The sequence below is a fragment of the Grampus griseus genome (assembly GCF_964374135.1).
Source record: "Grampus griseus genome assembly, chromosome: 6".
Taxonomy (NCBI): Eukaryota; Metazoa; Chordata; class Mammalia; order Artiodactyla; family Delphinidae; genus Grampus; species Grampus griseus.
This window is the reverse complement of record NC_139000.1, coordinates 37,175,749-37,192,507: the sequence shown is the minus strand read 5'-3', so window position 1 is coordinate 37,192,507 and position 16,759 is coordinate 37,175,749. Positions and strand designations below refer to the sequence as shown.

Sequence of the window (16,759 nt, the reverse complement as noted above, 5' to 3'; positions counted from 1 at the left end):
CAATCAGGAAATTCGCTTGCTGCCCGGCTCCCGCCTCAGGGATGCAACACGCCTAGTAACGCCACGGCAATTGGCCGCAACGCTACGCTTCCTCGACGGATTGGGATTCTCGACCAATCAACGAAAGGAAGAGGGCCAGATCGACTGGCGAAAGGAGAGGCTTTATCCCTGGGAGGCAGGCTCTCCCACTTGGCTCCAGTTCATTGGCTCCTGAGCTTATCCTGCTGTTAAAACCTGGCACAATGGATTGAACCCTTGTATTAGTCTAGTCCTGTTGTAGTGATAACCTACACACCCATCTTCTCCCAAAACCTGAGTCTCCACCCTAACCCCTCTCCTTGCTCCTTCAATACGCTGGCTCCAGCCATCTGTATTCTGGACTCTGACTAGCATCCCAGCTCTTAATCCACTCTACTTTATTGTCATTGCACCCTTTGGTAATCCTAATCCCATAGGCTTTATAGTTCCTCAGGGCTTAGAGATATATGCTTCCTCTTACCAACAGGTATTAATATTTATGGCTAAACGAGGGAGGACAGTCAAGTCCAGAGAGGAGTCACTAGGCAACTACAGAACACACAGCAGATTCAACAGAACCCAAAGCAGCAAGAAAATTGTAGGCTGATACTTGAAGTCCTCGGGCCCAAAATGCCAGCTAGCCCTGACTATATTCAATAGGCAGCTTTGGGGGCCTGTTGACTGAATTCACCCTTCACCCCCTATCCACACAGTCACATTTGACTGACACAGTGGAAATCCAAATCTGGAATGAGGGAGGGGGTGGGGAGTCATTCTGAGAGACTCAGGTCTGCTTGTCTCTCTGCTCTAAGAATCAGATACTTGCCCTTCTCCTGAGGACACCACCTTCCAGACCTAACTCCACTCATTCTGTCACCTCACAAAGGATCCTGGGCTTTGGGGTTTTACTTTTAGGCAACAAGAAGGACTAAAAGCACTGCCACCTGAGTAAGGATTCCTGTAGCCCTTTCTCCTGAGGCTCATAAGGTAGATGATGTTGGGAGAAGGTATCATAGACAACCAGCACTCAACTGAATCAGACAGCTTTGTCTTCCCACTCAAGTGTATATAGTAGGCAGACAAGAGATAGGCATGAAATTTTACTCAACACATGAAAAGGCAAACAGGAAAAAAGGTGCTATGAGCAAAGTCAATGCCTTGTTGGTGGAATGGGGGCTTCTTCTGGAACCAGAACAGCAATAACCAGACCAAATTTTGGAGAACTACCACCAGCCTCTCCAATGCCAGACTTATATTGGAATGGTCAGCTCCAGCCATGTTCCCCAAGGACGGTATAGCAGAAAGCCCTCCCCACAGATGGCCCACTGAGGCCCCAGCTCAGGTTCTTTGAAACGTGGCAGCTACAGGTCACAAGTCTCCAGCAGAGACGTCCGAAATTCCTCAAGAAGGGTTTCATGGTCAGGGGGATGGATCCAGCCCAAACAGGTTTCTAGGTACAGGGGGAGAGACCTGAAAACAAAAAGGGTGATGTCTAAGGGAGGACAGGCAGAAGACTGCACAGCCATTCCCTCCCTTTCATTCACCACCACTCCCAACAGGCCCAAGGACTCCAGGACGCCAGCTGCCTCTTAACCTCACCATGCAGCATTCTCCTGCGGCAACTCAGTTTGGGCCTCCAGCCTCCGCCAGAGAGCAGTGGCCTCATCCCTCCGATCCAGCCTCCTCAGAGTCTGAAGCAGGTGAAAGGAAGCGTCTTGATTACCTGTAGCCCCACCCCAGAGTAGAGAGCCTTAGAACTTGACACAGACTTAAGCACCATTTTATAAAAGGGAAAACTAAGGCCTAGAACAGGGAAGTGTCTTGCCTACATGGTACCAGGGGTACATCACTGCCAACCATGCCTAGCCCTGGGCACTGCCTGCCCAGGACAAAGGGCCCAGCTGACCCTGCTCCTGCCCAACACATTCTCAGCACAGTTATGGTCTCTGTGTCTGAAGACACTGGGAAGCCTAGAGAACTCCTGAGAGGCCTTCATACACACTTGTATATGTCTTGCATATGTCTACACACCTGGATATATCCCTATATATATACAGGCACAACCCCATTCACCCCTCCTATCAAGGAACATCACTCTTACACTAATCCCCAAGTACCTCCCCCACGGCCCTCTCTGTCCTTATGCACCTGTGCATAGCTGATGTCTTGCACATGTACATACCTGGGCACACCTGCACACTGAGAAGGAAGTCCTGTAGGGCTTTGGTATCCTGGCCACTGGCCACCCATTCCAGTCCACGACTAATCAGGGCGGCTGCGCGAAGCTGTTGTAGTGCCACATCTGATGCACACCCCTGCTCACAGCTGGAAGCAGGCCCTGGAGACCACTCCCAAAGTCAAGACATGTGTTCCCAGCCACACTGTCACCAACACCTCAAGTCCCCTCTCTATCTCTTGTTTGGAGTCCCTTTCTCTTAAATCTCCTGGTGGGCTAGGACACATGGAAAGGAAGCCACCACCACCACAGAGGAAAACTGAGAGTCTAGATCACCTTGTTCTTTATCCGTGGGTGTGGCCTGGAAGAGCAGCTCAAGGCACCTGAAGTGGGACACAGAGCAGGGGTAAAGAAGAGTCAACCTCAGAAACTCTAGGGGTGAGTAGATAAGAATGGAGCTCACCAACTCAGGTCCCAATTAGAAAATTATCCCTCCACATTTCCTGGAGGGTCCTGGTTGGCTTCCTGGGCTCACCGGCTAAATTCACTAATTGCCTCCTTTTGGGCCCCTAGTTGCACCCGAGCGTGGCCCTGAAGCAAATAGGTGGCAGAGACCCAGGGTGAGCAGTGTGGTAACTCTTTGGTTCCTCTTCTGGCATCTTCCCACAGCCGGGGCCTCTTGGGACGCAGGGATGACATGCGGCTAAGCAGCTCCTCACACACGGTCAAAGCATCCTGGGCTCGGCCTGCCTGAATCAGCGCTGCTGCTGCCTCCAAGAACACCTCAGGCACACAGGGCCCTCGGGGGCATGGGGGTGGGGAGAACTGGGGTGGGAGGAGAATGCAATGTCTTGAAGAGACATGAGCCACCACCCCCAACCTCTTCACCAGGCTCTGGTATCATGCAGAGACCACCCATTGCTTGCTGCCCAAATCCCCCCTTGCTCTGGGAACCTTCCCAGTCTGGTGCCCCAGATTGGACAGAAAGAACAGCAGAGGAAAAGTCAGAAAAAAGAAGTCCTGCTCTACTCCAAAGGAGACTCCAACCCTTCCACCCCATTGCAGAGAAACACGACATACCCACCTTTGGCTCCGAGCCATCCAGCAACAGGGCCAGCAGGTCCAGGTAATGTTCTGCAGCATTCTCTGCCCTGAAGAGTCATAACCCATGAGCCTCACCTTAGGCCACAGCAGGGCACTCCAAGGGCTTTTAGCTAAGGGCACTGGGGTGTGGGGAGGGCGAGGTTTGGGGACTCCAACACTGGGGCTCGATATGGATCTCTACTACTTACAGACTGGATTTGGGAGAAGACTTTAGAATTTTCAAGATACACGAGGTTAGTGTCTGGGTAAAGAATCCTCAGTTCAGGTCCAGCAGCAAGGCAGGAAGCTGAGAGTGGGGAACCATGTCCTGCCCCTGACTTGTCCATTCCCCCCAACTCGTAAGAACAGAAGCAGAGTCACAGCACAGGGGAGGCGTCAGAAGTGGGAAGAGGAGCTCAGGTGAGCAAGGTGAACCTCACCTTCCCGTCTGTAGGCATCGGCTTGCCAGCAGGTACTTGGCCTGGCTCTGTGTGCCACAGTGAAGGGGTGAGGCTGGGTCAGGTCGTGGGAGTAGTAACTCTACCTCAATGAGAAGCTGTGGGGCTTCAGGGATATGAGCGACACTCAAGGCCTAGAGAGAACAAAAAGAAGAACGTATATCTATAATCCCTGAGAACCATACTTCCTTCTACTTATACCTTGACTAGTTACCCCAACACAAGCATCTCAGCAGTCCCCGTATCTTCGCCTGACACAGCTCCTTACCTCAACCAGCAGCTCCAGACACTCAATCTCTGCTGCCGTGTTCTCCAGTTGCCGATACAGCCTGGAGGCCTCCAGAAGCGGGGGACCCCAGGTTGATTCCCCTTTCAGGGCTGCAACCAAGTACAGCAGAGCTCTCTGTGGACTGCCCTAGAGTGGTGAGAGGACACAAGCCTCAGCTACCCTCACAAAGCAGAAAGCTGCTCCTAACACCCCTGGGTTCCCCAACCCACCCTAAGACTGTCTTTACCATCTTACGAAGACAGGTCCCCAGGGCTGTGTACACCTGGACCAACACAGGCCGTGGGCACAGACCTGAGGCCGCTTCATGCAGGCTGCTCAGTGCCCTGGGCAGGTTCCCTGTGATCAGCTCCTGGAGGCCTGTGGGCAACCAGGGTGTGAGCTTAGAGAGGCCAAAAGGGCAGGGGGCATGATGGGGAAGAAGAGCACAGAGAAGCTCTACTGAGCTGAAGGGTAGAGGATAGAGAAGACATGAGCCCAGAGGACCCCTTAAGACAGGGAGTGGGGAGGAAGGGACAAGTCAGATTGCTAGCTGGCCTTGGCGATAAGCAAATGCTGTCAGAAGGACACCCCTCAAGTTCTGGGCATCCTGCAGGGTCAACGGAGCATCTGACTCCTCAGCTGGGGGCCTCCAAGTTTTCAGGAGCAGCAGCAGATCCTCAGAGGCTCTGCTCTGGGGAAAGAAGGATGATCAGAGGTTCCAAGCCTGTAACTACCCCTTCACCTATCTCAGTCCACCCTGGCTGGACTTTGAACTTAAGGATCCTCCTGATTCTTGCTCCCTCAATTCTAAGAGATCGATAGCTGTGGGGCAAGGATAAAGGGAGGAAGAAAAACCTGGGGCAGAAATGATCTATTTTAATGAGTCTCCTCACTCAGGATAAGCCCACAAGGACACAGGGCAACGACCATGTTTGGGTTACTGATGAAAAGACTGAGACTGGGAGGTGACTTCAGCAAGGTCATGAGAGCTCTAATTCTACCCAAGATAATCAAGCTCCCAAGAGAATCCCTCCAATGAGGAACAAACCAGAGCAAGGTCACCTAAGAGTCCCTGAGAGAACCTGGGTCTTCTGAACACCAACCCAGCAGCCTTTCCAACACATAATGATGATACTGCAGCTAGGAAGGGTGTGAGGAGGAAAGAGACCCTTAGATCCAGATCACTACCTGAATTACCTGGCTAACATTCAGGGTCTGCAGCAGCAAGGTCAGGTCCCCAAGACGGTCAGTGCTCAGCCAAAGGGCAGCCTGCAGGCCAGCAAGGTGGTGAAGGACAGGGAGCAGCTCCGGCAGAAGGGAGGAAACATGGAGGACGGAGTCCCACAGCCCCCTGAGCCCATGTTCCAGCCTGGCCTTCAGCTGCTCCTGGGTCTCCAGCACTGTAGAGTATACATACACATACAGCTGAGGTGGGGCCTCATCTCTGGCGTTTCTTCTCTGCAGGAGCCCAAAGGTCACAAAGGTGCTCCTGGTCCAAGGAGCACATGGAGGATCAGGGAAGGGCATCTCCGTGGAGGTGACAGATTATGTTGCTCCTCCTATCCCCCTTGCAAGAACTTAAGCCCAGCCTGAGGCTGGCAGGGGCATGGAAGGCAATCTCTGGTCCTCACCTCTCTCTAGGCCCTGCTGGATATTCTGTACCAGGTCCTCAGTGAAACCCTGGGCCAGGCCTGCCCTCAGGGTAATGAAATTGCAGATGACAGTCAGTTCCAAGCGGAGAACAGAAACAGCCGCAGGGAGCCCTGGAGCAACAAATGCTGGTCTCACAACCACTCTCAGGTGAAAGAGATCACCCCACCACAACCAAAATGGCCTCAATAAAGAATCCACCCTTTGGAGACTTCCCTGGTGGCGCAGTGGTTAAGAATCTACCTGCCAATGTAGGGGACACGGGCTCGAGCCCTGGTCCGGGAGGATCCCACATGCCGCGGAGCAACTAGGCCTGTATGCCACAGCTGCTGAGCCTGCGCTCTAGAGCCTGCGAGCCACAACTACTGAGCCTGCGTGCCACAACCACTGAAGCCCACGCACCTAGAGCCCATGCTCCACAATAAGAGAAGCCACCGCAATGAGGGGCCCGCGCACCACAACGAAGAGTGGCCCCCACTCGCTGCAACTGGAGAGGGGGCGCTACTTACCCTGCAGACTATGGAGGAGTCCCCGGAGCCCTTCCAGTGCATCTTGAGCCAACTGCTGTCGCCTCGGAGACAGACCTGAGTCCTGAGCAACCTAACAAATGTGGGGTGGGGTACAGTCCTTCCCTCTCCCCTTGCAGCTGTGGCAAGGGATGTCATTCACCAGCCATTTCTGGCTCTTTAGGGGAGGTCACGCTCCTAAAGGGTGCGTGAATCCACTGCATACCCCTTTCCTGGTATTTTGAGGTTGCAAAGCGAGGGTCCCAGCAACCGCGTTACCTTGGCCTGTTGAACTAGTTGGTCATTCTTTTCCCTCCACAGGTCCAGGCAGCTGGCGTGTGAGGCTGAAGAGCCCGGAGGGGTCCTGTGAGCCATGGCGGCCGAGACTGGGCCCAGACACGTGAAGAGTGCCGCTGAAGGGTAAGCCTGGCCCCTCCGACGCCCCACTGAGAGCGGAGAGGCCCATGCACTTCCGCACCCCGCCAAGGTTCTTTTGCTCCCCTCGGGGTTCCAGCCGGGGCGGCCTACCCTTTCCGGGAGAAACGGACACCCCGCTGGCTGCCTGGCGGGGCTTCTACCTCCGCCTCTTCCACCCGCGCCTCAGATTGGCCCGGCCGGCAAAATGCTCGGCTGCGGTTGGTCGTCGTCAAGGGTTACTCCCCGCGGGAAACTGGAAGAAGAAACGAGTCGGGGCCAGACCAGAGGGGAAGGCAGAGGCGGGCCAGAGGCCGGGGGCGTGTCTGAGTGGGTAGGTCACACGGCTCGCAGTTCCGTTGCTCAGCCCTCGCGGAGGCCAAAGCCTTAAGTCAACCTCAAAAACCCGGAACCCGCGGCTCAGCTCTTCCCTTGCCGCCACACATCCAGGTCGGCCGGGGATCTCCCCCGCCGCGGAGGGCTGGCCCGCGCGATGCACGCTGGGAGTTGTAGTACCGCCGGGAGCCGCCTCAAAAGGTCCAGCCCCAGAAGTGTCTTCAAAAAGAACTGACCTGAGACCGAGGCCCTCGGTAATCGGCCCATCCTATCTCTGCTCACCATGGAGCACCAACACGCTCACCACAGTCTGCTCAACCACATGCAGTCCGACTAGCTGGCAGCGCAGCCCTGTGCCTGTGCAGCCTGCCCTGCTCAAATATACCTGCCCAGTCCTTTCAACATATGGAGTAGAATTGGAGATCCGTATGCAAAGAAGAAACAAGCTGCGACACTTGCCATCTATAAAGTCAACTCAAAATGGATAAATTGGACTTCATTAAAATTAAAAACTCTTGTGCTACAAAGACACCGTCAAGAAAATTCGAAGATGTAAGTTAAACTGTTATGCTGGACACCTTAAACTTATCCAGTGATGTATGTCAATTATATCTCAATAAACTGGGAAGAAAAGAAAATTCAAAGATGTCAATTATACCTCAATTAAAAAAAAGAAATAAAAGAAAACTCAAAGAAAAGTCACAAAGTGGGAGAAATTATTTGCAAATCATATACATCATCTCTTCCTGTCCTGGGCACCCTCAAACCTCAAACCCCAGTCCTGACCCTTCTCAGAACCTCTTCCCCACTTCTTTGATGGATGTTTCCATAAGGATTTCATGCCAGCACTTCAACATGACACAGGGGTAGTGAGGTGGATGGAGGGCACAGGAGATGTGTGAGGAGCATTAGATTCATAAAATTTAGGCTTCAAGTCAGGAATAATCAATGGGACAAGGTGTGTTAGATGGATGAGTAGGTCTGATAAAAGGCAGCATAGGTTGGGAAACCAGGGAAGCCTCCACAGACGTGAAGGGCAAAGGGTGTTCTGAAGTGAAAGGACACAGTTGAGGAGGAGGAGATACAGCACTATTGGGGCTTTAGACAGTGAAAGTCTGTGTGCTCCATGATGCCTGGGCCTGTCTTTTCAGCCATCTCTGTTATCAGCCAAAGCAAAAGAATTTAATAAAATATGTTCCATGGCAAAGGAAAATGGCAGGTGGAATAACAGTAGTGATTTGGGAGGAGTTGGGAGAAGTGAATTCAGACAACTCCAACCACCTCCCAGAGTTCTCAGATGTGGCCAGGTCTCCATAAGACGGCTGATCCCATCTGTGCCTGGATGAGGGGAGACTGACCCTCCACATATCCCCTACAGGACAGTGGGGGCTCCCCTACACCTCAGACACACATATTTACATCATTATTTCATTCCACTTCGGAGGCAGCCCCTCAGTCTCTCAGATGTATCCAAAGCAGGAGTTACGGATTAGGCTCCACTATGATTTTGAATTATAAAATAATGAAGTCCCAGATGCCAGTAGATCCTGGCTGCATGGTGGTAAGAGGTGTGACTGAGCCTCTCTTGCAGATGATCCAGCACCCGTACAGACCAGGCTTGATTGTTCTCCAGCCTTCTGCTGGGCCAGAACTAACTGCCTGAACCAGGAGCTCACAGCACCATCCACTCGCATCACCAAAGCTATGCCCAGGCAAAGTCCCACGCTGCTCACAATGAAGCCCACGGCCTCAAAAATGAACCTGCAAAGAAAGGTGGGGAATCTCAAAGGACACAGACAGGAGGTCTAGAGCCTTTTCCCTGCTGAGGCAAAACCTTGTCCACTCTGAATGTTCATTGTTTGCTCCAAGCTTCACCCTCCCCCACACCAATACTTCTCAAGCAAATCCACTCACTTGGGGGCAAACACCTTCCAGACCATGAGATGCCTGCGGAGGATGGAGGCTGCCAAGGCACAGGCCAAAATCTAAGGGAAGAGAGGAGAGGTCAAGTTATTAAGGAAGGGGAGGAGGAAGCAGGTCGTATAGAGAATTGCTGCAGGTCCCTGTGAAGAATGGAAGGGGAAGGAAAGTAGTGTGTGTCAGTGGAAAAAAACCCTGGGTTAGGAATTAGGAGACCTAATTCTTTTCCTGGCCCAGCCACGACTTGCAGTGTGACCTTGGGCAAGCACTATTCATCTGTGCTGCTGACACTCAGGCTCTGCCTCCCAGGGTGGAGGGAATGTCAGTCACACCTTCTGCCTCTGAAGGAAAGGAAGATCAATGATCACAGATTGGGAAAGAATCCTGGCCATCACCTCAGATTTTCCAGTCTGTCCACTAATGGAGTAATCCCCAGATGAAACCATCAGGTCCAGATCTAGCTTGTAGAGAGGAAACAATCCAAGACTAGGATGAAGGAGACCCAGGTTCAAGTCTTAATACTGCCATTTGAGGCCACTGGCCTTTGGGCAATCACTTCACTTATCTATACCTCAGTCAAGGCTCTCTCCTAGGGTTTTGGCAAAGTGTGAAAGAATGTGATGTACAGCATGAGAAAAGATCACTAACTCCATGATCTCTCCCCTGCACCCACCTGAATACCAAGGACAAAGAGGTACTTGAGGCCCAGCTGCAGCAGCGCTGCATTGAAGTGGTGAGGCGCGTCCCGGAGCCGCATCTCCATCAGTGGCTCCTCCTCCTCCTCAGGCCTGACTCTGGCCTCAGCTTCATTCCCTGGGGGCTGCCGCCTCTTCCGGGGCCCTTGACTCTCACAGAGAAAGGGCCAGAGCAGGAGCAATGGGCAACCTACTGCCTCAGAGGAAGGCAGGGCTAGAATCAATGGAGGACCCAGGGACCAGGCCACCGTGGCCCCCAACTACCCTAGTTGGCTCAGCCTCCAATTAGCAAAGGCCAAGGGGTGCCAAAGATCTAACAAAATCACATTTCCCCACTCAAATCCTGGGGTTTCCTTTCCTTCCACAAAGCCAGAGTAAACAATGGAAGCAAGGGAGGAATGAGGAGTTACCTGCAAAGAGGATATGGGAGGCAAAGGTGTTGGTTCCCACCAGCAAAGCAGACAGCCAGGTAAAGTCATGGCCCTCTGGGACTCCCACGAAGGCAGCATGCCAATGGATAGCTGGAAAGACGGGCTGGTGACCCGTGGAATAGAAGGTCTGTGTTGCCATGAAGGCCCAAGCAGAAACTGCCTGCCAAGGCACAGTAAAAGGACCTGGAGGAAGAGATATGCCTCTTTACAGTCACATCCCACTCCCTAACCCACAGCCCACTGCCCCAAGATCATATACACCTACGACCTCAGTGCTGTCTCTTACACACGAGCATGCCCATCACCCCAAGCTTCTAACAGTCAACACTCTGTTATTCCCTCCGTGGCACAAAGCCCCACTGCTCTAATCTGTGGTCAGCCTCTTTCTCTCATATACACACAGCTCACTATGAGTGGTGAATATGCTCAATTCACCACTCTCATCACTGGAGAATCAGGAAATGCGCTCACGAGGATGTAACATTTCCATTAAGAATTGAGTCTTGGAGTACTGTTTGTCTCCCTCCTCCATGAACCCTGCTGGCCCTGAAAGCCAATGGGAGGGATCAATCAGCTTGGCTACAGCAGATAAGAGACAGGACATCAGGAAGACCCTCTCAACTGTTGCGGCGTGAGACCCTGTATCAAGGTGAAGAACCTGAGGAGCAACACCTCCCTGAAAATAAGAGGGGCTGAATTCACATCACTACTGTCCTTGGATGAATCAGGGCTGAGATATGTATTTACCAGGGGTGGTGATGGGTATCCCAGCAGCAAGCAGATGCAGGAGAAGGAAGCTCTGCAGAAACAGAAGCAGGAACACAAGGCTAATGCGCTCTGCATGCAATAGCAGAAGTGGAAAGGCCAAGAGGGTGAGGGCCGTGACCATAGCAGCCGAGTAGACACTCCCCAACTGATAGGCGGCCACCGTCAGGGGGCCCTGAGATTTGGTCCTCTCTAGCCGGCCCCGGAACTCCTCCTGCATGTGTCGGTAGATTTGAGGAACCACATAATCCAGGTCAGCCTGAGAAGTGGGGGGGCCTGAGAAGGGAGTGAGGACAGTCCTGGTCCGTGGAGCACCCGCTGCAGCTTTCACCAGCACCGTCACAGGCCTCCAGAGCAGCAGCATGAGCCCTGAAGCAGCCAACCCGGCCACAGCCCTAGGTAACATAACTGATGCCCCAGCGACCAGGGCCCGGAGACGTGGGGGTGCTTCATCCGCCCCTGATGCCAAGGCCCAGTAGGCGGCAGTGCCTAGTCCCATCAGCGGCAGCCCCCAGCGCACAAAGAGCACAGGGGGCTCAGGACTCTTGAGATTACCATAGCGGCGAAGCCACAGGCGCACGGCAGCTAACAGGGCCGCCAGCGCCCCCACACAAGCTCCATACCACACATTCTTGGCTCGACCACCCACCATGGATGCCAGGGGACTCAGCCAGGGAGAGGAGCTGCAAGCAGGCGTCTCTTCAGGGCAGCGATGAAAAAGCCCAGCTAGCCTTATACATAAAAGCAACCCAACTCCAAGCCCCAGGGCATGCGTGCCATTGTGACGTGGGGGGCCTGCTGGGGTCAGAAAGCCAAGGCGAGGTATTGTGAGTAGCTTAGGTGGCAGCAGCTTGCCCTCCCAGTGAAGCTGGGCAACCAGGAGCAAGATAAGTGAGATCAAAAGGAAGGGGGCGGCCCTGGCCTCGGCTATAACAAAGCTATCAGAGAAGAAACCAGCAAAGCGAATGAGCAGGAGTAACAGGACAGGCCCAGGCATGGGAAGCAGGGCTGCCAGGGGCCTCTTAGCTCCCCAGCTAGCCCAGGCTTTCCACAGAAAAGGCAGAAGTGAGCCCACTGCAGCCATGGCCCCTAGAACCACTGAATCCAGCTTCAGCCCAGTAGTTGCCAGGAGTCCAGCACACACTAAGGCTCCAGTCAAACCCCAGGCCATGGGTATTAGGAGAGGGCGGAAATAGAAGCCTGGGGATGCTGCCCACTGGGATACCAGTAGGCAAAGAAAGCAGGTAGCAGCCAAGAGAGCAGCACCCCCTGCCATGCGGACCAGAGAAAAACGAGCCCAAGACTCAATGCACATGGCCCGAACTCCCCGCAGGAACTGCTGCAGCTCAGTAATCACAGTCTGTAGTGCTGCCTCAGCCCCCGGGGGGCTCTGCAGAAGCCGCTGGTAGTCAGCAGAAGCTTTGGAGAAGAGGTTCTGCAGTCGATGAAGCTCCTTAACTTGGAGGTCCTGAGCAGCAGTTGAGTAGGTGTGAAGAAATCGGGACACCTGGCAGAAAAGATCAGAGACGTGAACTGGGACACAGACAAGGACAAGTATTACCATGTGGGGTACCTAGAAATCAGGGACCCAAACTCCGTCCAGGACAGGGAGAGAGGGCGTACTTGGCTATGGAATGTGATATTAAGACTGAACAAAGGACAACAGAGTGGGTCATTATGCTTCTCCCATGCTCAACCTAACTCTGTCACCTGAAGCCCAGCCCATTACCTACCTGCTGGGCATTGAGATGGAGAGCTGAGGCTTGGGCCAGAGTAGAAGAGTGAGGCTGGGAGTCTTCGACCTCCGAGAAGACCTCAGCTATCACCTCCCCGATGTTCCCAAATGGGATGGGCAGGCCCAACAGCAGGGCCAGCGTAGGCACAAGGCTGATTTGAGGAATTACCTCTGGCTCCTAGAGAACAAGGACAGGGGTCAACGGGTTCAACAAAAAGCTGAGGTCAGTTGTTTAGGATGGAAGACATAGGGGCCTAGGTAGGAAATAAGAATGGGGGATGCCCAGGGTTATGAATTTGGGGGCTTAAAATGGAGGGATCCACGAGGATGCTACGATTATGATGCGGACTGAATAGCGGGAAACCACACAAAGCACAGCTCAGGCCTCACCTCTGGTGGGGCGCTGGGGAAGAGGGCTGTGGGACTATACAGAAAAAGTGCAGCTGAGGTCTCCAGCTCACTGTCCCCTCCATGGTTCCCACTCGTGGTCATCCCATGGTCCCCAGTCACTACCAGCAGCGTGTCATTCTCCAGACGCTCCACGAGTCCCCTGGGGGCCAAGAAATGTGTCAGAAGGTAGGGATAATGATTGTTCTCAGGGACTTCCCTGGTGACGCAGTGGTTAAGAATCCACCTGCCCATGCAGGGGACACGGGTTCGAGCCCTGGTCCGGGAAGATCCCACATGCCGCAGAGCAACTAAGCCCGTGCGCCACAACTGCTGAGCCTGCGCTCTAGGGCCCGCAAGCCACACTACTGAAGCCCACGTGCCTAGAACCTGTGCTCTGCAACAAGAGAAGCCACCGCAAGGAGAATCCCGCGCACCGCAATGAAGAGTAGCCCCTGCTCGCCGCAATTAGAGAAAGCCCGTGCGCAGCAACGAAGACTCAACGCAGCCAAAAATAAATAAATAAATAAATAAATTTAAAAAAGATTTTTCTCAGGGGCCCATTCACCCCCAGCCAATTAACTTCCACTAGTAGGGCCTAGACCTCTGGCAGAAAAACACTTCCTCGGTCATAACCCTACTGCCCAAAATCACATGCTAAGTTACTCAAAACGGATGAGGCCCCTAGCTTCAGAAAAAGGCCTAGAGAAGACAGAATTTAGCCAAGTAAGAGTTCCAAATAAAGATTTTTTTTCTCTTGGGACCATATATTATGAGATTCTCAGACACAAACCCACTCCCCCAGCCAATATCCCACACTCACTGGATCACCTGGTCCATTTGGCTAAGTTTCTTGGCCATTTCAGGATGATGAGGGCCATGCTTGTGGCCACAGTGATCCACACCCAGGAAGTGAGTAATCAGCACATCCCATTCACCACTGTCCACTGTGAAGGAGAGAACCTGAGCACAGGGGACTAAGGCCCACTCCTCAACCCCAGCCAGGCTCTGATGCTCCTATGTCCAGGGGCACAAGCCCAGGCCACTGCATCCATGGGAGGTTCAGAATTTGTGGACTGACATAGCCCTCCCCAGCTCCCAGTCTTAGGCCTGCCTCTGGCCCCGTGCTCACTGATTGGGTAGAGGTGTTCCAGGATACCATTGTCCACTGTGTGTAGGTCTCTAACATCGAAGGACGGGAAAAAGAAAGCTTGGGAGAAAGCTCCAGGAAAAAGATCGTTCCAGGTTTCATCTCCCATGAAGACCACACGCCTCCCTGCAGGGACATGAGTGGGTCACAGCCTGAGCAGGAGTCAGGAGACGGGGAAGAGGAAAGGCCTTTTAAAGATCTATCAGAAATCCCAACCATGCACTATAAGGCACAGCAGTTCCATCCAAACAACTCTTTATCCTTCAAGGCCTAAAATTTTCTGCCAGGAAGCTTTCCCTGGTAACCATACTCCACCCAGACCTTTTACTACTTATTCCTATAAAAAGCTCTGCTAGTTCTCAGCCCCTGGCTACCTCTGCTGCTCTATTTTTCCTGGGTACATATTGCTTTTTCCCAGTCAGTGAGTGGACGGGGCCTGGACCCTCTGCTCTCTTCTCCACGCTTTTGAAAATACCAGACCCACATCTTCTTTTCGTCTCTCCCCTGCCCCTTTACTGAGAGCTCGCCCAAAGTAAAACCAATACCCCATGCAGATTACAAACGCCAGAAGGACAGAGCCCGGACCTGAGCTCCCTGCATACAGAGTCAGGGTCTCTTTCTCCTTCCTGTCCTCCTAGTCAAGCACGCAGCTGGGCACCCAAAGTTCTGGCTCTCTGACGTCTAAAGAAATTTGCCAAGGTACTCCTGGCCACCAAAGAGGCCTGACTAACCTGTACTGGTAAGCTGCTTAACGAGATTGTCTTCCGCTATGGCGTAGCTGGCAAAATTACTGCCAGCGTCAATAAAGGTAGGCAGTGAGCCGGTGGTGAGGGCCTTGAGGCGCTGCATGGTGGTGGTCGGGGGGTCAACCTTGGACTGGTAGAGCCTGGCATGGTGGGGCTGAATTTCCAGGATCCTCTGCAAGAAGCCCAGTTTGCCCAGGAAGGGCAGGGAGGTGGGAGGCTCCCCAGAAACATGTGAGAGCTGGGGCTGGGCAAAGTCAAATCGCAGAGCATCTATGAGCACCAACACAAGTCGGGAGAATCGGGAAGCCATCCAGCAGGCCCCGGGCTCCCCTCGGCTCCCCCATGGCAGGGACCCAGGGCCTGGGGGCTCTTGGCAGCTGCTATGGTTGGTGAGCTCCAAACGGGTGAGCAGGAAGCCACTGGTGAAGAGAGCAATGCCGGCGTAGAAGAGGAAGCCCACCCAGGCCAGGAAGAGCAGCACTGAGATCTTCCGCATCCTGGTGGTGGCGGGGGAGGGAATTCATAACTGTGAGGCAAAGAACCAGCAGATAGTCTAGTCTCTCAATACAAAGCCCAGCTAGAATCACTTCCTCTTGGAAGCCTTCCTGAAGATAAACAGTCCCATAGCCAACCCAATGCAATGTTCCTCTCCACCAGTTATACCAGAGTTTCTGAAGGCGAGGTGCGCAGGCTATGGGTATCAACCTGAAGCAGCTGTTTTAAAATGGTGATTTCCAGGCGCCACCCCAAATACCCTGAATCAGGATCTTCGGGGGTGGAGCATAGGAATTTGTACGCCAGGAGATCCTAATGATGGAAAACACAGCCCACGAGGTAAACTTATTCCAAGTGGTAGACTGCTTTCTGACAGCCCGTTTCTCCTCTCTCCTCGCCAATTTCAACACCCCTGGAGTGGCCAGGGCTCGCAGCCGCAGGGGAATCCCGGCCAGGCTGATGGCGCCGCCTGGTGGGGACCCAGGGGACGAAGGGAAGGAGTCCTACTCCGCTTCCGGACAGCCAGGATCGCCAGGAGACCAGAAGCGCGACCTCCCCGGCGCAGCAGGGCAGAGGTGCGAGGTCTTGAGGCAGTTGGGCCTCGCTGGGACCCAGACGTCCGGATGGCTCTGCCGCCTCAGGCGGCTACCCGGCCTCCGGCTGGGCACCCTGACCTGGGTACGGGGCCCGCTAGACTGCGAGCTCTTAGTGGGGTGGAAGGGCCCCTAACTTCAGGCAAAAGCGAGCGCAAAGAGATTTGGGGAGACCCTGGCTCACCTTGAATGGCGCCCGGAAGTGCAGCGTCGGCGCCTGCGGCCTGGCACCATAGAGGTGCGTGCGCCGGCTAGAGCGACCCTCGGGAGTCCCTATCGCCATCTGCTGGCGCCTCCGAGGAAGTTCGGCAAGGAACGCAAGGCTGGCCAGAGACGGGAGTTTGATGGGAGAGTATAGTAATTTAGAATTGGGGGCAAGGCCCTAAACTAGAAGAGTTCAGGGAGCCACTGTCCATTCTTGGTTAAGACTAAGATCTAAGCCTCTGGAACCAAACTTAGCTTGAATCCTAGCCCTGCCACTCACTGTCATTATTGGGCATTACCTCATCTGTAAAATAGGGATAATATTTATTTCCCCCTTTTTGCCAAGCTGACTCCAACTGATAGATTTTATTATTCATCCTTTCCAAGGATGAATCTTACAACTCAGTAATAAGACAATCCAATTCAAAAATGGGCAAAGAGGCACAACATTGTAAATCAACTATATTTCAATTAAAAAAAATTTTTTTAATGGGCAAAGGATCTGAATAGACATTTCTCCAAAGAAGGCTTTTTTTAAGTTTTGGCTGCGTTGGTCTTTGTTGCTGTGTGCGGGCTTTCTCTAGTTGCGGCGAGCGGGGGCCACTCTTCGTTGCGGTGTGGAGGCTTCTCTTTGCAGTGGCTTCTCTTGTTGCGGAGCACGGGCTCTAGGCATGCAGGCTTCAATAGTTGCAGCATGGGGGCTCAGTAGTTGTGGCACAAGGGCTTAGT

At 53.4% G+C, this 16,759-nt stretch overlaps 2 protein-coding genes across 5 annotated transcripts; both read right to left on the bottom strand.

Annotated features, from left to right (window-relative positions):
• Positions 1 to 1,129: 1,129 nt before the first annotated feature.
• FANCG (FA complementation group G) lies at positions 1,130 to 6,718 on the bottom strand. 2 transcript variants are annotated; one of them, XM_082656148.1, is made up of 14 exons: positions 6,439 to 6,718; positions 6,163 to 6,253; positions 5,635 to 5,766; positions 5,201 to 5,403; positions 4,559 to 4,694; positions 4,251 to 4,381; positions 4,004 to 4,150; positions 3,718 to 3,869; positions 3,279 to 3,345; positions 2,730 to 3,019; positions 2,531 to 2,577; positions 2,201 to 2,356; positions 1,618 to 1,741; positions 1,130 to 1,488 (listed from the first exon to the last, which is right to left on the bottom strand). In XM_082656148.1, the coding sequence occupies exons 1-14, from the start codon at positions 6,532 to 6,534 to the stop codon at positions 1,380 to 1,382; spliced, it is 1,881 nt and encodes a 626-aa protein (XP_082512274.1). In that variant the 5' UTR covers positions 6,535 to 6,718; the 3' UTR covers positions 1,130 to 1,379. The 2 variants fall into 2 exon arrangements, with proteins under 2 accessions (XP_082512274.1, XP_082512273.1); XM_082656147.1 differs by lacking the exons at positions 4,004 to 4,150; positions 4,251 to 4,381; positions 4,559 to 4,694; ... (2 more) ...; positions 6,163 to 6,253; positions 6,439 to 6,718 and having other exon boundaries at positions 3,487 to 3,861.
• Positions 6,719 to 8,069: 1,351 nt separating this feature from the next.
• PIGO (phosphatidylinositol glycan anchor biosynthesis class O) lies at positions 8,070 to 16,060 on the bottom strand (the record flags this gene model as incomplete). 3 transcript variants are annotated; one of them, XM_082656144.1, is made up of 11 exons in its annotated part: positions 8,070 to 8,670; positions 8,824 to 8,894; positions 9,503 to 9,717; positions 9,935 to 10,138; positions 10,703 to 12,227; positions 12,454 to 12,633; positions 12,846 to 13,005; positions 13,666 to 13,789; positions 13,975 to 14,118; positions 14,724 to 15,235; positions 16,011 to 16,060. In XM_082656144.1, 11 exons carry the CDS (start codon positions 16,058 to 16,060, stop codon positions 8,409 to 8,411), a joined length of 3,447 nt encoding a protein of 1,148 aa, XP_082512270.1. In that variant the 3' UTR covers positions 8,070 to 8,408. The 3 variants fall into 3 exon arrangements, with proteins under 3 accessions (XP_082512270.1, XP_082512271.1, XP_082512272.1); XM_082656145.1 differs by having other exon boundaries at positions 14,724 to 15,264; positions 16,011 to 16,049; XM_082656146.1 differs by lacking the exon at positions 9,503 to 9,717 and having other exon boundaries at positions 8,513 to 8,670; positions 14,724 to 15,264; positions 16,011 to 16,049.
• Between the last annotated feature and the right edge of the window lie 699 nt (positions 16,061 to 16,759).

What these genes read in the sequence shown, in the direction of transcription:
- FANCG (XM_082656148.1), bottom strand. Translation starts at nt 6,534, where the DNA reads ATGGCTCACAGGACCCCTCCGGGCTCTTCAGCCTCACACGCCAGCTGC. An exon ending in GTCTGGAGCTGCTGGTTGAG is followed by an intron (nt 3,870 to 4,003) that starts GTAAGGAGCTGT and finishes TGTTCTCTCTAG; the next exon opens with GCCTTGAGTGTCGCTCATAT. An exon ending in CAGTGTGCAGGTGTGCCCAG is followed by an intron (nt 1,742 to 2,200) that starts GTATGTACATGT and finishes GTGGGGCTACAG; the next exon opens with GTAATCAAGACGCTTCCTTT.